Consider the following 19,943-nt stretch of genomic DNA (forward strand, 5'->3'; position numbering starts at 1 on the left):
CCCCAAACCAACACAAACCAAAAACTACCAAGAGCTTGAAAACATAAGAGCCATCTTTTACATTTACATTCCTGTGAGGGACTTTCACAGGACTAGACTGTTAAGGAAGACATAAAAGGGATTATTCTGTAGTTGTGAGCAGTGTTTTCAATTCTGATGAAATACCGTACTTCGAATCCCTGGGGATTTCCTTTTTTTTTTTTTTTTAAAAAGGATCACTGTCTTGACATTAAGTTCTCTTACAAACAGTTAGTACATGATCTTTGAGACACTTCACATGACCTATCAAATCTTATGGTTGGGCCCCTGCTGCTCACAGCCTTTGCACGTACATATTGCCTGTGATTGTTGTAGGTACATTAAGAATGTACATATTGAGCTAAAATGTATTTATCCTTTTTAAGAGAGATTTTTCATAAGATCCTCTACATTTAAGTCATCAACATTACACCTAATGCAACCGTTATCAATTTTGTGATATAGATCAGAGGAATGTTTCCAAATTTAAGAAAAAAAAAAGACTGAAAAAAAAAAATCTGCTATTGGTGGACAGATTTGCCATTAAAGGTACTTAGGTCAAACATAAGGTTTGCAGAGCTTATCCTTATTAGGAGTATAACCTATTAAAAGCTTTAGGAATAATCATACTTTAGAACATATTTAGTACCCTTAATAATCTAATACTTCTACACATGTGGACTAATGAATCAATGTTAATTAATAATGTCCTTGGCTGAATTAATTTATAACCATCTTTCCCTAATTTTCTCAGTGACTTCCATTCAACAACTAAACTAGATTAAACAGGGTTTATGTGAGATCTAGCAGAAACAAGAGACAAAATGGCAGACTTTAAGGGCATCTGTTTCTTCAAGAAAAATGTATTTAGAAATATATTCAAAGCAATTAAAAATACTAGCAACAGTACAAACTAGTTGCTGATATATTTCCCCCTAGTGCTATGAACACTATCTACCACATTCGAAACTCATTACAGTCACTCATTAGATTTATTTAGGTAGATGTTCTTTTCATATTCAAGAATCTCTTTCTTCCCTATTTCCTCCCCCTTTATCCTCCCCTCCACCCCCCACCCCCACTCCTCCCCCACAAAAAGTAAAGAAATCTAATTGGCTCTATGCACAGGGTGTGACATGACAGCATGAAACAAATAGTCAATGACTTAAAGAGGGGAATAAAACACAGCAAACTGAAAGAACCTAGAATTTTCTTCCAGATTTCTTACCTTTGTTGTGCTGCAGAGTTCCTGGTAACTGCTCTGAAGGTCTTGAATGTTGTTCTTTAGAGTCACATCATTCACCAGATCAATAAGTGCTTCTCCCTTTTCAATCACTGATTTTATTGAAGGCTCATGGGACAAAACAGTCTGCTGTATGGACTACAATGCAAGCAAGAACTAAAGTACATCCACTGAACGCTGAAGATCCATCTCACTAACTTCTCTTTGATCTGAAGCACAGCCTTCTATCATGATATATATTCTCCCTTACTAGATGAGAAGAGCTGTGCTACCAGTACAGGATGATATTGCTCAACCATGTCTCGAGAAAGCAATTTTGCAGGCATTTAAAAGCAATTGCTCTTTTTGTGAGTGGCTAGTGGCACAGAGGATAATCTGCAGCTGGTGAAGGAAAGAGAGTTAATATGTGTGAAGGGGACAGTTCTAGGGATAAAATTTGTGCAGAGAAACAAATTCTGCGAATAGGTGGGAAAGCATCAACAAAGCCATGCTCTTAATGAGAAGTGTGCAGATGAGTGTGCAACCTGATCTGTTATGTCACTGTGCCACTGACTCGGAGAGCATCGCACATGCCATCATCTATCAAATGACAGTGAGTTACCAGCTCCTCAAATCTGTAGGAAACAAGCACACAGCTATGACATACGATTCTGAGTACTGAAGCCAGAAGGAGGTAGTTAGTTGATGCTGTGCAGGTACTGCTCAGCAATAGCGAAACATTGGCTAGCAGGACTGTTTTAGCCACAAAGTTACAGTGCTAAACAGGCTGCTATGAGGAGTTAGCTCCATCCCAGCCAGACACAGTACACATCTTATGAAACACCTGTAAACCTGAAGTATTTTATGAAGATGAATTAAGAGAAGAAATGGGGTTTGTTATCAATATTTTTTTTTACTCATTTTTATGACTAAAAAAAAAAACCAAAACCAAAACCAAACAACACAACAAAACAACACAAAACTTCATTAAAATCTTAACTAAACCCGGAGGAGGCCATAGCAGCTGACTGTCTTAGATGTCAGTCAAGCGAGGACACCCAGAAAACCGATTAAGCCAATATAAATACAATGTCTGCAGTGAAGAAAGACCAACTGATTTCTGTCCTTGCTTAAACCACAGTCAGCTCTGTTGGTACCAACAGAATTACTCGTATGCGTACTCAGAATTGTGCTCCGTAACAGGAAATACCCAGACATGGAAGCCTTATTAGGACATTCACATTTCAAATACAGGTGATCATCCAGGTTTGTAGATACAGATATCATACACAGGTTCCCTTTGATGCCTATTTGGACATCCAGATCAGAGACATTTCATACATCTATTGAGAAAACTTGAACAGACACCTGGATTAGAGTCGCTATATAAAAAATGATTCCATAGTACTATGACATAATCCCTTTTTACCTTGTATTTGGACAGCTGGGCCTTCTTCTCATAGAGTTCACTCTTTGGCTCCACGGGAACATGTAACATGGCTTGGTACTCCATGACCCACTGAGTCTGTGCCTTGTACTTGTCTGAGAACTCTTTTGCCAGCTGAAGACACTTCTCTGAAGTCATGTGCTCTTTCCTGATGGAGCCAGCCAGCTCTTCAAGCTGTTCCACATGATCTCCAATTTCTTTTCTTAACTGGTCAACTTCATTTTCCTCCATGTACTTTATAGCTCGCTCCCCCTTCTCACGGGCAGATTTCAGTAAACTGTGGCCTATGTCCATATCACTCAATAGCAGCTGCGAAGGAAGTGTTAGTTAACAGAAAATGTATGAATTTAGATGAGGACACAGAAGGAACTACTAGGAAAATGTAACGGACTTTTCATTACAAAATTGCCTGGAGTTAAGGTGTGGTAAACTAGAAAGCAGCAGAAAAAGCAGATACTTCTGCTTTGCACTGGGGTTGTGAAGATAAACACAGAAACCGAGGGCTCTCAGGAGAAAATCTGAAATGGATTAAAAATTTTCCTTCAACTCTGAAACGTGAGTTTTACTACTGAGTTATGTCAATGCGGAGAAACAAAAGGCACTTCTTGTCACAGTGCATACTGGTATAAAATAAAAATGACAGGATGCCTTGCAAGGTCTTATGGAAGGATAGGATTGTATTATTTAGGATTATTCATAACCTCAACAACCAAACTGTAGGTTGTTTTATGCTGGGTCACCATTATCCTATTAGCATCTCTGGGCAAGTTGAAGTCAGAATTTTGAGCAGCTGTTAAGATGCATGTTAAAATATAGACTCTTTCTAGTGAACAGAAATAAAAATTATATTCAAGAAAGCTGTACCTCTAGTTTCTGCAGTTTTTTCTCCATTACTCTTTTATCAATGATGTCAAACTTGGTGATCACATTTCTGAAGTTCTTGTTAGTAGCTCCATACCAATTTGTGTAAGCACTAAAAGCCAATTCTGACTCTTCTATACAGCGTATTTCTTCTTCCAGAAACTTTATTTGCTCCTTCAAACAAATATAAGAGTGAGGAAATAAGAACCACCCAATGTTTATCACTGCTATTGACTAAAGATAGCAATAAATTATTATTTATTAATAAAACCTGATAAGAATTAAACAGATTGAGTTTTTTCATTCTAGTGGGTAATTCTCACTAAGATCTTGTCAGGTTGTACATACAGCAACTCACTAACATTAAAACTGAGTTGATACTAAACAATTTGAATTGTGACTTGAGACACTTATTACTTAAAGTGACCTGAAGACTGTTCCTTACAAATTTAAATTTTCCCCTACCTAGGTGTTTCAGTGATAACCTGAAAACATTTCTCTACAGGTCGTTTAGCATTCAAATGTACAAGATTCTGGATTTCTCTCCTGAGACTGCTAAAAAAAGATAGTAACAACATCTGGTGAATACTGAATATTTTGAAAAGGCATTATCTCTATTACCATTATCTAATACATTTAGTCCATATACATGTGTGTGTGAATATTTAATTAAGTCTACAGTAATTAATACTCTGATAAAGTATAATTAAGAAAGTCTGTTTATATTTGCTTAATTGTCAATTTATGATGTCACAATGAATTAATTTTTATTACTTACTAAAACATGAAGAAGAAGAGTTTGATAGCGTGATGTAAGCTGTGTAGCCTGGCTTCCCATTCTGCTTGAAGTGAGACTTTGCTCTAGTATTTGCTGAGCCAATACCCCGACTTCCTCCACATCATCTTTGTAGATTGTAATTTCTTCATGCCACTTCTATGACAAAGACATTATCCAGCTCATACAACTGATTAAAACATCTTAAGCACAACACGAATTCATTGAAAAGGAGAGCAAATACATGGTTGTAAACATGGATTTACAACGTGAAAATAAACAGATTCTGATGAAGGTTAACATAACAAATACGCTGGAAGTTTCATCCTATCATATGGACTGCATGTCATTACAATAGTTTCAATACTCTCCCCAAAATAATAAAAATAGAAATGCAACCTGGAATTCCTATAGAATTTGAGTGAAGTTTTAAAGATGACTGTAAAGTGTAACCTCAAATGTCTTCAAATATGCTTCCTTCATTTACTCAGAACTATGTTTTCTTGCAATGACTAAAGAAGAATTATTATATGAAATATATTATTATACAGCAAAGACTTCACAACACAGCTGGTCACATTTTACTCTTGTTACCATATTAACACTTTCCCACAGTCCTGGTTTTAGCTGAGATAATTTTCTCCCTAATAGCTGGTACAGAGCTATGTTTTGGATTTAGTACAAGGATAATGTTACTAATACACAGATGTTTTAGCTGCTGTTGAACAGTGCTTACTCCATGTCAAGGCTTTACTTAATTTCCTATGCTCTGCCAGTGAGAAGGGGCACAAGAAGCTGGGAAAGAGAATCTGACCCGAACCAGCCAAAAGGATATTCCATATCATAGAATATCATGCTTAGTGTATAAACTTGGGGAATTTGGCCAGGAGCCACAGATCACTGCTGGGGGACAGGCTGGGCATTGATCAGTGGGTGGCAAGCAATTGTATTGTGCATCACTTGTTTTTCTTAGGTTTTATTCCTCTCTCACTCTTTGTTATCTCCCTGTTCACTATTATTATATCATATTATATTATATTAATTATATTTTTACTTTATTTCAGTTATTAAACTGTTCTTATCTCAACCCACAGGTTTCACATTTTTCTGATTCTCCAACCCATCCCACAGTGGGGGGAATGAGTGAGCAGCTGCACAGTACTTTGTTGCCAGCTGGGGTTAAACCACCACTCCAGGACTTAATCTTTATTCTAAGTTGTGCCTTCGTATACCACAAAGTATATGCATACAAGATCTCCTTATGAGTTTTCAACATTGGCATAGCCATACCCATAACAGTAAAATACGAGGGACCTGGATCCAAACGGCAAGAAGCTCTCTTGGATCCATCATTCTAGGCACTATCTCAGAATAAATTATAATGCTTCCTTGTCATTTTCACAGTGCAAGCAGGAACTAATGTGGAAACCTCACATGGTATTTTGTTTATGGAATGCTTTAACTACATTCTTTACCTTCATTTGTTGAAGCTGCATCTCCTTTGTTGCTCTACCAGACTGCCTCCCAGTCCTGATAGCAACTTTCCCCTCCAGGTCTGTTAGCCACTCATTAACCTTCTGAAATTTTTTCTCCATTAACCTCAGTCTGCTCACAGCGACATTTAATTGGCTTCTTGCTTCAGAAAGTCTGTGTTGATAAAGTTGCCAATCCTGCCGCAAGGATTCCAGGGCTCGGTCTTCTATCTGAGGAATGCCCCAGGGAATCACCTCCTCTCTGGCATGGACAGCAGCATTCAGTAATGCTTGTCCTTCTGCACAGTGGACCTGCAGCTCCTGAAAGGTAGAGTTATGAATACATACACTCTAACAGTTTCCATACACACATGGCAAACAACATGCTGATTCTACTTAAGACAAAAGCAGTTATCTCGCATTATCTAGATACTGCCTTTAATTATCTATGGTTGAACACGTATTACTAAGTTCCTGCTAAGTTTATCACCAGTTCTGAAACATTAGCTGTCTGTGCTGGCATGAGATTAACACAATCCATTCAGCACAGCCTTACATTCAAACCTTTCCAGCTCTGTGGCAAGTAGACTGTAAGACTGATTCTAAAATTGAATCTGTTTAAAAAAAATGAACAAGGTGAAACATCAATCTCTTAAAATAAACAAACCTATTATTTTTACATATGTTTCAGACATAATTCTAAAATAATTCTCAATATCCTTTTCTGGACACATGTGGTAGCAGCTTCACATCACAGAATCATAGAATAGTTAGGGTTAGAAAGGACCTTAAGATCATCTAGTTCCAACCCCCCTGCCACAGACAGGGACACCTCACACTAAACCATGTCACCCAAAGCTAACTAATGCATAACTTGGAAACTACTGAAGTACTAGACTCACCCTTCACTGTCACTTAAGTGATTCAATAATAATCTTCCAACCTGACCATAGGAGCTAGCCTACATGACTGGAACTGCCTGAAAGTAAATGTATCGGCACTGTAAGCAATAAAAGATGACAGCCCAATGAAAAGAATAATTTTGATATTTTTATGAAACACAGGGAAAAGAAGAGGTAGGCCAACATCTAAAACAAATTCAGTACTTGCAAGAAATAATTATTATGCCTGAAGAAAAGATTATCAGTATGCCTGGAGATTTTATTCAAGGCCTGACACTTCTTTCTGGACATGAATGACATTGTTTCTATTGACTTTACTGGAACCACTTTTGAGCAGCAGAGTACTTAAAATATAATGTGATTCTAAGCTGTTCTGGAGACAACAGAGATGCAATTTTTCTCTGGAAATTAATGTTATTTTGTTATTTCACAAGTAGGATTATGTTTTCACTTAGACTGTCAGACATTATGTACCTGTAAGTCTCGGAGTGTTGCCTCCTGTTTCTGAGCATCACCATCAAGATGTGATAAATGGTCAAGTTTTTCCTGTTCTTTCTCCAGCCATACTTCAAAGGCCTTCAGATTTCTCTGGTAAGCTTGATGTAAGTGAAGCAGTCCTTCAGCTTTTGTTACTGCCTCCTGTATAAACCAAGAAAACATAAAACCTAGACTTTCATCAAGGGGAAAAGTTTGTATCTGATGCTGAGCTGTCCTAAAATTCAAGAGTACTTGGATTCTGAGGATGGTTTTATCAATTACAGGGAAAGAGGGGTAAATGTGGAGAAACAGATACTTATCTTGAAAGATTCTTCTCATAAGTTTGTGACTTCTGGAATCTGAAGTTTTGATATGGGATCACTTTTAAATAACACTGTGTCTAATAACAAGATCTTAATTTTTATACCAATTTAAATTAACTTTACTGAAGTCATTAAAGAAGGGTATTAGCTTAGAAAGTGCGTATTTTTTCTTCACATGATTTTTTTTTTTTTTCAATGGAGTAATAATATCCTATTAAAAGTATCAAATATCTTTAGGTTTGAAGAGTGACTAAGTCATTTGCAGGCAGTGAGCCTACAGAGCACAGTGAGAAACAGACTGGAAGTCTTCTGTGCATATGGGTAAGCAAGCTACAATAATTTCACAACCTGGCACTAAGTATTGCATGTCTGAGCATACATTAGGCATTATTTAATAACTATAGAAGAACTTGGGTTAACTGAAGATAATCACCTACCTTTAAATACCTTTAAGTATCACCAGTTCTTTTATTATTTCTTCTTTATCCTGTATCTTACATTAAACCCATTTTGACCTTTATCTGTCTACGCCCTTATCTCTTCCAGTCCTACAATATTAACACTTATCAGTAAATGTAGTACTTATCATGCTGGCTCTTTTGACACTGGATTAAGATTCCTTACTAATAAGGTTTGTGTTTAATAATAAGCTTCTGTAGTTGTGAACCATCTGTGAATTACCTATTGATTGGCTGCATTTATTGCAAACCATACATTTACACGAACCATAGTTTCAGAGATGCTTCCAACTTTTCAGTCACAATAGGCAAAATCATATCTGCACAGAAGTCAGTGAGACTTTTGACATGAAATTCCTCAGACTATTCACCTGATGATTTTGCCAAATTCAGATTTTTAGAACCTTTCTGAAAAGATCTGAAGCTTAGTGGTACAAATTGATAAATCGCCCTAGTAACTTTCTCTTACATTAACTTACAGCTGTCCCCAAACTTGTACTCCTCATTTAACTGTAAAATCAATTATCAATAAATAGACTTTCTCTTTTTCCTTGTTGCCAACACAACAAGAGTGAGTGCTATCAAGAAAAACTGTACCCTCGTTCTGTCTTTGAGGAACTTATACCGCTCCTGAAGGTCCTGAAGTTCAAGCTGAGTGACATAATGCTCAGCCATCCCACTTCCTTTCACTTCAATTGTCTCCAACAGGCTGCTGTGACTCAACACTTCTTCACTGAGTAGCTGCAAAAAAGAAAGAATAATACATGTATGAAAGGGCAGAATTAAAACAAGACCACAAATAAATCTTGCAGTTATTCTGACTTTTTTTGTTGCTTATAAGGGCTTGTTGCTGGTTTGTTGTAAAACAAACACACCTTTGCTTTGCTGAGGGCAGCTGTTTTTTCCCTCAGTTCCGCATACTGCATTTCAGAAGCATTCATACTTGCTTCTACTTTATCCATCCAGCTGGAAAACTGACGAACATCATCCTGGTAATTTGTCCATTTGGAGAGAGCTCCTTCCAGTTGACTGTAATGTAAAAATATGTGTCATGATTGATTGTGGATGTTCTCATGCTATATAGGCAGTGAGGTATAGTCATATACATATGGTCTAGTTATTCTAGACAATATTTATAAGAAAGATATCTAACAAGCTAAGCAGTCTGACACAGAGCTATTTAAAACCCTACAGATTTTAACTAGGAGCAATGTTTGGTTGATAAAGAGAAATTAAGTTTTCCAGACTTGGAACAGGACAGACTTGGAGGTCTGTAAATTATGTAGCTAGCTGGTGTACTCTCGCTTTGGTAAATAAAATACAACTGAAAGCATAAGATCCAGATTCAGAAATTTTCTGTCCTTTTGCATGCATTCAAAAGTTGCCGTGTTCTAATTAGTTACTTTTCTTGTTTTAAATTGAAGTACTTGCACTAGTGACACCCTACCAAAGAAGGCTCATTTCCCCCTTATATTTCTTTATTCTATTTCTTTGAGTATAATTATTGGACACTGTAATTACAGTACCTTCTGAAAATGCTAGCAAGTGGAAAACCAGACAGGATCTTGACAGAGCAACTATTAATGTCCATGACAAGATATTCTCATTTCTGAGAACAATTCAAGTCACCAAGGGCAACTTGAAGCAAAATTTACAACAAAATTATGGACATGTAATCCACTTCTAAGAGTATACTGACAATAGGTGTTGTTTCCTTCCCTTTTTCTTCTTCAAATGAATATGTTGCTTATGACCTCTAGACCTGCGATGTTAGGCATATGCAGTCATTTTATATAGATTTGACTCTAGTAATAATAAAACTCTGGGAATTAACTTTCCAAAAATTTTGACAGTACTTTATTGCTAAGCATCATTCTGTACCGCATACCCTTTTTACCTCTTGCACTGGATGCAGGCAGACAGAAGAGAAGCCCAGCTGTCTTTCAGGGTTTGCAGCTGCCGCTCAATCACTGGTACTCCCTCCAGAGAAGTATTTTGCAGAACAGATTCTCCTCTTGTCAGAATAATTTTCATTTGGATTTCTTTCTCCTGTTTTACTGCTAGCAGTCCCTAAAAAGTGAGTGGGTATTATTTTACTTTCATCATTAATTAGGCATGAATATACTAACTGGCTTTACTGGAAAATCAGCTGATGAAATCTAGCAGCTTAATACAAACAGTCAATTGGAAGAGGGACAGTGGGGTTCACAGCTGGGTTTCACAACGAAAAAGAGACTTTCAAAGGGTAGGATCAGGCTATTGAAAAATGTAATCTTAGTTCACAGGGAAGTTTTCATGGAATCTGCAAGTACTTAGAGTGTATCAGAGAAGGTACTATTGACTGGAAAAGCTGATCTTTTAAATGGAATGTCATTTAGATTGAAAAAACAACATGATGACAAAGCTTTTGCATCAATTAGTGTGAAGTATCGTCTATTTGCATTTTTCCTAACATATCTAAAAAGAGCAGGTTTTGGAGTCTGTTGTTTCCATACCTCTAGCTTTAGCATCCGGCTGTCCAGAACACTCTTGTCTGCAGTGGGATGACAGTAGGAATCCAGCATGTGAACTGCATCAGCCACCCAGTCCTCAAGGTCTTTGATACTGTGTGAGAATTGCTGGTGCTCTGCTACCACCCTATCCATTCTTGAAACTTTTTCCTGCAATACATACAGCAATTAGCACCAACAGCTGTTCAAAGGACTGTTTATTCTCCATACCTACTTATGGACTTTAAAGTTTCATAAACTATACTCAGAAATTCTCTTCATATATTGATAATTAAAAGCACAGCTACTTAAGCATGGAATGAATTTTGCATGCAAACACACACACACACACACACATTGTCCAAACTTAACATACACATGAAAATTTCAGAAATGCCTTTTTGTAGGGTTTTTTTGGTTGGTTTTGGTTGGTCAGTTTTTCGGTTGTTTTATTTTTTGGATTTTCTTTTTTGTTTGTTTGGTTTGGGTTTTTGTTGTGGTTTTTTTTTTTGTGTGTGTGTGTGTGTGTGTGTTCTAAGTGTAAAGCTTCACCTAATTGTCTCCTCTCATCCAAAGTACATGAGATTTTTTCTCGTTTCACTTTTTCTTAAATATCTGCTAAATCACATCTAAACTCCATGTAAGTGTGGCAACTGAAGAGAACTTTTTTGTTTTCCTCAATGACTTCCACTGATATAACCATTCTTTTGAAAAAAATCACAGACACTCACACAAATAAAATATAAATGTTTAAGTTACATTGCTAAAAGGCCTGAGGTGAACAGCAATACAGAGCAGAGTGCATTTCACACAGTAACAGAGAACTAAAGTCACGCCAGTGAAACAGGTATAGGAAATCACTGAGAGAGATCTTTCTCAAGCATCCATGCCTATCTAAAGAATTTCAGAATTTCTCTCATAGGCTGGATCCTATGTATCCTCTGCCTCAAACTCCTCCTTGTCATCCTGCCATCTCCTACAAGTTCTGTTCACATAAGCCAGTGTAACTCATGCATCTTTCCCATTTTGCAGTCATGAACATTTATTATGGCCACGTACACAATCATTTTCACTAAGTCATACAGCTCTAGCTATGCTTTATAATTTTTATTTCCACAGAAAAGGTAGAAATTAAAAAACTGGCAATTGGCCAAGCATAAATACTTTCTGAACTGATTTGTTATCCTGTAACACACCTCCTATATCCTTAATTATTCTCACTACTATAATAACTGTAAGACCTAATTCAATATCAAGCCTAGTTTCATGACATGAACTTTGTAAAAAAAAAATAACAGTCCTAATACGAAGATCTTATCTGTTTAGACAATAGAAACAGTAAAACTATGAAACAGTGAAGAAGTGTGTCACGCACCATTCAGCAAATCAGTTAGATTAAAATCTCAGTTCCTAGCATGATTCTTTAGAGTTTGGCCTATGTATCCCATTGAACCTTCAAAAGTAGCCTAAGAGGTAATTTTTTTAGACCAATCTATTAGTTTTAGATGAAGATGCTTATAATGAAAACAGTTAATAAACCCTACAGGATGCAATGAAGTAATAACTTGTGTATTCTGTATTATAAAAAAACCAAACAAACAAAGACCTCCCCAAACCAAATAAACAAAACCAACAACAAAAAAACCCAACAAAACCAACACAAAACAAACAAAACACTCCACTCCCATAAATCTTGAAAAATACTTGATTCAGGTGCCACTAAAATGTCTTCAATGTTTGAAATACTCAAAATCAAGCCTATTTTATAATAGGGTGAGGCTTACTTTTTTAACCAAAGTGCACCTAAAAACAAGTAAAAAAAAATAAAAATCATAATTCCATTTTGTTGACAGTCCATGGAATTATCCAGGTCATTACTTCCTACTCTTTAAAGCTAGTGTGAAAGACAAGACAGCTCAGACATACCACAGAGCAGACAAGCAAGACAGCTGCAATGTTTCATATTTCCGTCTTTCTTTTTCCCCACATACATCAAATGAGCTGCTCAAAAGCACATACACTGGGTGCGTTACCTTTGTCAGATTGCTTAGAGTAAGATATTGAGAAGACAACTGAGACACTCTGCGCATAAAGCTTTTGCTGACAGCTTGCTCTTCCCACAGCTGCTGAGCTTTCTCTTTTAGCCTGTTGAGCTGATGCTCGTGGCAGCTTATTTCCTCAAGGACAGACTGTAAAGCACAAGCACGTTAATATTAAAAGTGGGTGCAAGAAAGCAGGACATGGAAAAACACGAAGGCCCCATGAAAAATAGAAGTGACATATGGCAAGCTTGCTGAGAAAGGCACACCATATGGCTACAGCAATGAAGCAGCATGTCATAAGAAATGTGAAGATGTGAAACCTGATGGAACAGGATCATCGACAACAATCCTTGAAACCAGTTCTCTTCTTATTTAGAGGTCAGGACGCTAGAATGATCAAGCTTTTGTATGGAATCAATGAGGACAGGAAAGTCTGGCTGTGTTAAAAAGGGCTTATAAAAAATGACCTGCAACTTTTGCTGTTCTCTCCTCTTGGAAGGAAGATCATGGAGCCGACTGCTGCTTCCTTGTACCATCTTCTCAGTTGTGGTCAGCCACTCCTGCAGAGGCTCAGCAGTTGCTTCAAAGTCCCTCATTTGGATTTTTAAGTTCTGGAAAGACATGCACAATTCTATCAACAGTCCCACTGCACTGGGCATAACTGTAATGCACAACATTACAGCACACAAAAAGGATATGCAATTGCAGCCAAATACTACACAACTCTTCAAATAAACAACACCAGTTCTGCTCCTTCCCATCCCACAAACAGACACAGAAAGAAAAGTCTGAGAGAGCACCTCATCAAGGGGCAAAATAGAGGCAACAATGTTGAGGGGAGGCTGAAACAAATTTCCTCTGAACTGAAAGCTTTAGAGATCTTACAAGTGTTGACTCAATGTAAATTTATCTCACACAGCTAGAGCAGTCTGAAGATAGGTTAATTTGGAATATGAATTACTTAACATCTACCTGCAGTCATTCACACTGACTGCCGCTATTCCTAGGAGATGCATGACTATGTTCAACCCAATCCTGGGGATCATTTCTGATTATATTCTTTTTTAGCTTTAAATTTTGGTTATAAAAATGTGTGCAGGAATATATGTATGCATTCCTTCAGTGCCTGCATATTCTTCTGTAGGCTTTAATCATGCTTAATCTGCATGATAAAAAAAATAGCATCTTAAATAATTCATATGGAATAGAAACTTAAACAGCACAGTCCCTGTGCCCAAGTTATCTTTTTTTCTCAGACTTAGTTGTCTTTTTAGCTATAGCCTTATCACTTAAATTAAACATCAGAATGAAAAACTAAGCCTATGAGACTCAAAAGTGCTTGGCTCAAAAAGATTAACCTCTAAGAACATCCTCTTCCCACAGCACCCCGAAAATAAAGAAAGCCCTTGCTACCTGAGAATTTTCTTTGAAAGGGTTTCCTAAGACTATTAAAAAAAAAAAACCCAACCAAACAAAAAAACCCCACACAGTTTGAAGATATTCACCCTCTGTGCTGGTTGAATTGTGAGTTCTGAACAGAGAAAAGCACTGGGATTTATTTTAAAAGTTGCTCAAATAAATCATCACATTTCATCAGTTTGCAATAAAAGAGACATTTACCTGCTGTACTGAGACTATTCAATCAGCAACAGTCCTTAAAAAAGAAAATGTCTTTTAATAATCCACTACATTTTATGAGACTCGTGCTAGTGAATTTGAGCAACTACTGTCTTTGCTACCTTCAGTTACTCTGAAAAATATTTTTTTCCATGAAAACACCCCACTTAACGTGAAATCAGGTCACAGGAATATAGGTAAACAAAAGTAAAACACAAGACAAAGAACAGGACATCTTAAAAACAGCTATTTATTAATTCTGTCACATCATAAACACTTACAGTTATATACAAAATCTAAACTATGCTGTTTGAAACAAAAAGCAAAGAGGAAAGACCCAGCCTTTCCCCACTGTGACTGGTTCAATACCTCCAAAGCAGATTCCTTCTGGTGGAGGGTGGTGATAAAATTTTTCCAGTCTTCTTTAGCGGTAGCACATTTGTCCTGGATAACTTCAGCCTTTTCTTTTGTTAAAACAGAGCACAGGAGCTCTCCTTTGGATGCTACCAGGTTAAGTTTTTGTTGCCCATTCTCACTTTCCGTTAAGAATTCCTAAAAACAGTAACAAAATATGCTAATTGGTGAAATCTGGGTCCCAGGAAAGGTTAATGGCAAGCTTCCAGAAAATTTAACAGGGATAAGAGTTCACTCCTTCTGCTCATTCACATGCTAACACATCTTTTGGTACATTCCATTTTAATATTGTTATTTATGGGACTCAGGGACAACAACTTAATCCAGAAGTGCCACGCATCTAAATAATGTATATATTAAGAGTCTAGTATCACCTGTATTTTCTGCATTTCATGAGACAATTGCTGGTCATTTAATTGGGTATTATACTTCTTTCAAAACTCCATGGTACAGAAAATGGTAACAGTTTCATTTTGGGGAACTAGTATCCTGGCATACCTAGCTGCAGGCACCAGGGCCCACCCTGAGACACATAGGACTGAAGTCTTGTCCATGGCCAATAACTACACTGGACTTCCAACTAGCATTGTAGAGGTGTGGGCCGACACTTACACCCTCAGCAATGCCTAAGGTATGTGATTTATCCCTCTGTGTCCTTAATTTACCTTCCCTGTTTGAATGTATTTTTCTCCACAAAAATCTTCCACAATGCTGGTGTGCAGGAAGTGTATGGAAAAATGCATGTGCAAGAACTATATAAAAATGTAAGGAAACAGATAGATTTTCAGATTCCAATGTACTCAGATAATATACTTCTAACTTGTAATTATTAAAAGACTATATGAGCTTTTAGGACTTAATGGGATTTAGCAGTCTAAAATACCAATATTTTAAAATGTTATTATCATGATTACGTGATACAAAAATAGTTTCATATCCATAATCATGAGGTTGCATCCATATTCAGAATTAACAGGCTTGATATAAAAGTTACTAAGTCAAGTTCTGATTCTGTGTTACACTAGAGGTCTTAGCAGGGAATGCAAAATGCCTGTTAGCCTTGAGATACTTGGTTCAAGTTCTGATTATATAAAAAAATCAAAGATATAATTGCCTTGTGACTTAATGATGTTATATACACTAACAGACAGAACATATAACTTTTAACAAAAATAAAATTTTAAGTTTATACAGGTTACCAAGACACGTCTAGAAATCCTAAAGCAGTTTCTGCATGTAAAAAAGAGTTCATTTCACTACAAGCAGCTTTCAGGGAGGAGGAGAACAAAGTAAGGTCTTATGCTACGAAGACGCTGCAATGACAAAACAAACAAAAAAATCTTACCATTTAAAAAAAAAAAAAAAAAAGAAACTCCAACTTGCTGGAATTTTTACATTTAATACCAAAAAACAGTAGGATTTTTTTTTTTCCCTGATATTTTTTCTAAATAAATATTCTCAATTTGGGGTAGCCAAATATTTGATATATTAATACAGTATTGCTTATGCTTTTAAGCAAAACATTTAAGCAAAGGAAAATGAGTTTACCAAAAGGAGGAGGAAGTGATTTGGGGTTTTGTATTTTCTGAGAACCTCATACAAATTTCTTTTGTTACACTAGCCAAATGTTTAACAGTCTCATTATGCAATTCTCATTTTGCTATTTTCAGTTGAAATTAAGGCTACATTCTATTCAGAATAGCATTGATTTCACTCACTTTTATTAAATAAATTTATAATTGGCACTCTTTTCCACAGAGTTATTCGGGCTTCTTTTAGCTTTATGTGAAAACATTATTTTTAAACTGCTTGTTTGCACTGCATATATTTTAAGTCTGTTCTTGCAATATAAGGGCTCTAGTTTCATATATGAGAAAAAATATTTACATAACTTCAAAATAATTCCAGGTACTTAGTCCTGATTCTGATATCATTCTGATTTTATAGTACTCTGTGACTTTAAAAACATTTTTCTTATAATAAAAAAGAAATAAACAAGGAAAAGTAACATGAGAGACAATTACTACATATGAACTATTAAACTAAACAAACTAGATTAAAAAGGTGATTTTTTTCGTTGTAATTAGTCACCTTTAGTGATTACATAGCAACATTAACAAAAATTACTCAGCAAACAATTCAACCTGAGCTTTACGTGAAACCGATTACGTTTCCCTTAGACTAATACTTTACTGCTACAGTTACCTGTATTTTCTGCAGGCTTGCTGAAGCTTCATTGATATTCTGAGGCACGTCAAAGCATTTGGCTGTGGTGACTTTTGCATTGACCAGCCACTGCTGGAAGTCCCTGAAAGCCGTCCGAAATCTTTGCTGCAAGATCTGCTCTTTGCTCTGACATCCTTTTGAAGCTTGCAGGCAGAGGCTGGGTTTATCACATCAGGGAAGCAAGAGGGAGGAAGAAAGGGAGGAAAAGCATGACTCTGTTAGGTGACAGTGCTATTACTTAGTTATCTGAAATACAATGGTAGGTTAAGTTAACCTGGATTCCTCCTACTCATTTTAAGCACTTAACTGAGGCACCAGGAAATCCATTAGAAGCTTTCAGTTCCTTAAAAGTGAAGCATATAAATTGGGATGTAACTGCCACAGATATGACAGGTGTAAGCACTTTCAGAGAATGACTCAGAGCACCTAAGCATGAACAGTTTTCCAAGCCCCTTTCTCTCTCTAGGGACAGGCTGTGGAACTACAGCGATTACAATTCTAACTTCTGTGGCTTAGTTAAATTTGAAATGTTAGGAAGGATCAATCAAACCTATAACCCCCTGCAAAAAACAAGGGAATCTTGTGTCTGAAATGCAGGTGTCACACTCCAAGTAAATGAGCTAGAGTGACCTGAGAGAAAGCAAGAAAGCAACCAAATGCCAGCTCCCCTATTTCAAAGAACCAGCTAGTTAAAGAAGAGTAAACTGAAGGACAAAGTTAAGAAAAACATCTTAAGTAGCTGCTATAGCTTGTTCTTCCTTCAGACAAATAAATAAGCCATAGTGCTACCTCACAGTTTCTTACAAGGATATCTCCTGTAACAGGTCAGGTGTGGATATACATTAATTTCAGCTGAGTTTAGTGGCATAGCCTAGCTTTTAGAAAAAAAAAACCAACAATGAAATCGCTACTTTTTACAACCTGTATTGACAAAAAAAAAAAATCAAAATAATGATTCCAATAATTCTATACCTCTGTTTCTAGTTCTAAAATTCTAATTAATGGTTCCCTAGAAGACAGCTCATGCCCCCTCCCACACACATGGAATTGATTATCTATAAACAAGATGAATGTGTACCTGTTATACTCCTTAATCAACCCTGAAACTTTTGAAGAATAAGAACTCAAATCTCTGGAAAATCTACAAAGATCATTTAACTGAGTTTTGAGCTCATCTGTCATATGTTCAGACTTTACCAGAGCATCCAATGTTTCCTGTTAAAACAAAACAAATGAAACAATTATAACAATATTAAACCAAATTGAAATAAGATTGGTGAGTAAATGAAAAACTTAATCTTTTGAATCTAAATTTATGAGAATTTCAGTTCAACTACATTTATGATATATGCAAATTCACTTTCAAGAGTATTTTAACAGTCAAACCTACAGAAGCTTATTTGAAATTACAAGCTTCTAAAAACCAAATTTCTGGAAGCCTCAACTTCCTTGGTTTAAAATATTCTCAAAGAAAAGTTTAAAATATAAATTTCATTTTAATAAATGAGTTATGGTATTGTCAGCTGTACAGATATAAAAGTACATACAATTAGGGAAGAGGAAACAATACGTGTTTATATACATACAATTAGCCAGTTGGCTTGAGTTTAGCATGTTCAATAAAGACTGGTTTTAGCTGTATATTAAAAAAAAAATAAATTTATGCACAAAATTTTTAACAGCTTCAACTCTTTCACAGAGGGCTTCATAATGTAAAAATACAGCTGCTTACAATCTCATGAGAGTAAGTGGGTTATTGCCTGTCATTGCTGCACTGAAAAGACTCTTGCTTTGGAGACAGCTAAGCCAGCAAAACCAAAATGCTTTTGTTGGCTTAACTTACATCACTGGAAGAGGTGTGATAACCACTCCAGCAAAAACAGTCCTTGTGGATGTCCACAGCATCTCCACTGCAGAATCCTGCCAGCTAATCAAGCATAATGAGCAGCGCAGACTTGGCTCCTTATCTCACAAGAAACTAAATTCTTCAGGCATTCCTCTGAAACTCCCAGGGAGAGGAGACAATCCTCTAGCTAGTTACATTCACCATGGCAGAGCTTCTTCAGTGCAGGCAGGCCAGAGCGTTTGGCAAGTTCTGATTAGTTTGTCTAAATCTAAATGCCATTCTGGAAGAAATGTATAATATAAACTTAAGAAACGGATCATTTGAAAGTGAAGACAGATTATACAGGGACATGTAAGTGGGACAAGAAGTCCCCAGATCATGGTTCTGAATATATATAAAAAATATACACAGTAAACAGTTTGCAATAATCTATCCACGCAAAACTGAATGTTTGGGAAAGGTACAAATGATGTACACAAAAACACATGCAGAAAGTTTTCAAAATAAACAATCTACATTGCAGACATAAAAATGCTCACTGAGTAGATTTTTCACTGTAAAGTATTAACTAACTCTGCAATAAACAGATATCCCTTTACGTTAATAAAAAGTAAAAGGACATATTACAAGAGTCTAGCAAGGCAATCAACAGACTTGGCAAGAACAGCAAATGTACAAATGCCAGAGATGCAGCTGATGTGTCTGTTGCCCTCAAGCAATTTTGTGCTTGTTTCATATCTCTTTTTCTGAACAGTGAAATTAATATTTTAAAATTTATATAGTGGATTTCTGAGCAAGTGAGAAAAAAAATAAAAAGATACAGAGATACTGCTTCTTGGACTGCCAAGAAGAAAAACCAGAACAATCCATTTAGAGAAAAAAGAAAACTACAAACATGCGTTGGCTATGAATCATAGCTTGATTATATTAAGAGTATTGAACTCTGTTTGCATTTATACATCCCAGGGAAGCCCTATAAAATTAAGTCCACAGACTTTTCAGATGTATTATGCGTACAAACTTTCATGTGTTCTTGTGAGTATGAAGAAATACTTTGCTACAGCAGATTTTCAGGTCTCTGCTGTTTTACGTCATTTGTGCTTGTTTTATGGACTTTATCTGCTTAAGTCATTCATACACCAGAAATCAGTTCAATCATAAAAGACACTTCAAAGCATCTCACTGCCAGTTTGTTTCAATACCATATAAAGGAGCATTTGAATTAAATAATTACGTAATAGCAATGAAACTTGGGGAAAATGTAAACCAACTACTTTTTGTTTATCTTACTTTACGTTAAACTAGACACAAGATCCTTTTTTAAAAGCATTATGAATAAAAACACAATGGCTGT

At 36.3% G+C, this 19,943-nt stretch overlaps 1 protein-coding gene across 1 annotated transcript in view; it reads right to left on the reverse strand.

The window, feature by feature from the left end:
- Positions 1-19,943, reverse strand: part of SYNE1 (spectrin repeat containing nuclear envelope protein 1) — a 295,836-nt gene that overhangs the window by 132,079 nt on the left and 143,814 nt on the right. Inside the window, exons 55-69 of the mRNA XM_065680584.1 lie at positions 17,822-17,958; positions 16,723-16,900; positions 14,473-14,655; positions 12,954-13,097; positions 12,478-12,633; positions 10,451-10,615; positions 9,853-10,025; positions 8,831-8,984; positions 8,553-8,696; positions 7,172-7,336; positions 5,799-6,116; positions 4,327-4,482; positions 3,552-3,722; positions 2,670-2,996; positions 1,247-1,399 (exon numbers count right to left, since the gene is read on the reverse strand). Of these exons, the coding sequence (XP_065536656.1) occupies positions 1,247-1,399; positions 2,670-2,996; positions 3,552-3,722; positions 4,327-4,482; positions 5,799-6,116; positions 7,172-7,336; positions 8,553-8,696; positions 8,831-8,984; positions 9,853-10,025; positions 10,451-10,615; positions 12,478-12,633; positions 12,954-13,097; positions 14,473-14,655; positions 16,723-16,900; positions 17,822-17,958 (2,724 nt within the window). The remainder of the gene's footprint in view (positions 1-1,246; positions 1,400-2,669; positions 2,997-3,551; positions 3,723-4,326; positions 4,483-5,798; positions 6,117-7,171; positions 7,337-8,552; positions 8,697-8,830; positions 8,985-9,852; positions 10,026-10,450; positions 10,616-12,477; positions 12,634-12,953; positions 13,098-14,472; positions 14,656-16,722; positions 16,901-17,821; positions 17,959-19,943) is intronic.

The sequence above is a fragment of the Lathamus discolor genome, chromosome 5 (assembly GCF_037157495.1).
Source record: "Lathamus discolor isolate bLatDis1 chromosome 5, bLatDis1.hap1, whole genome shotgun sequence".
Lineage (NCBI taxonomy): Eukaryota > Metazoa > Chordata > Aves > Psittaciformes > Psittacidae > Lathamus > Lathamus discolor.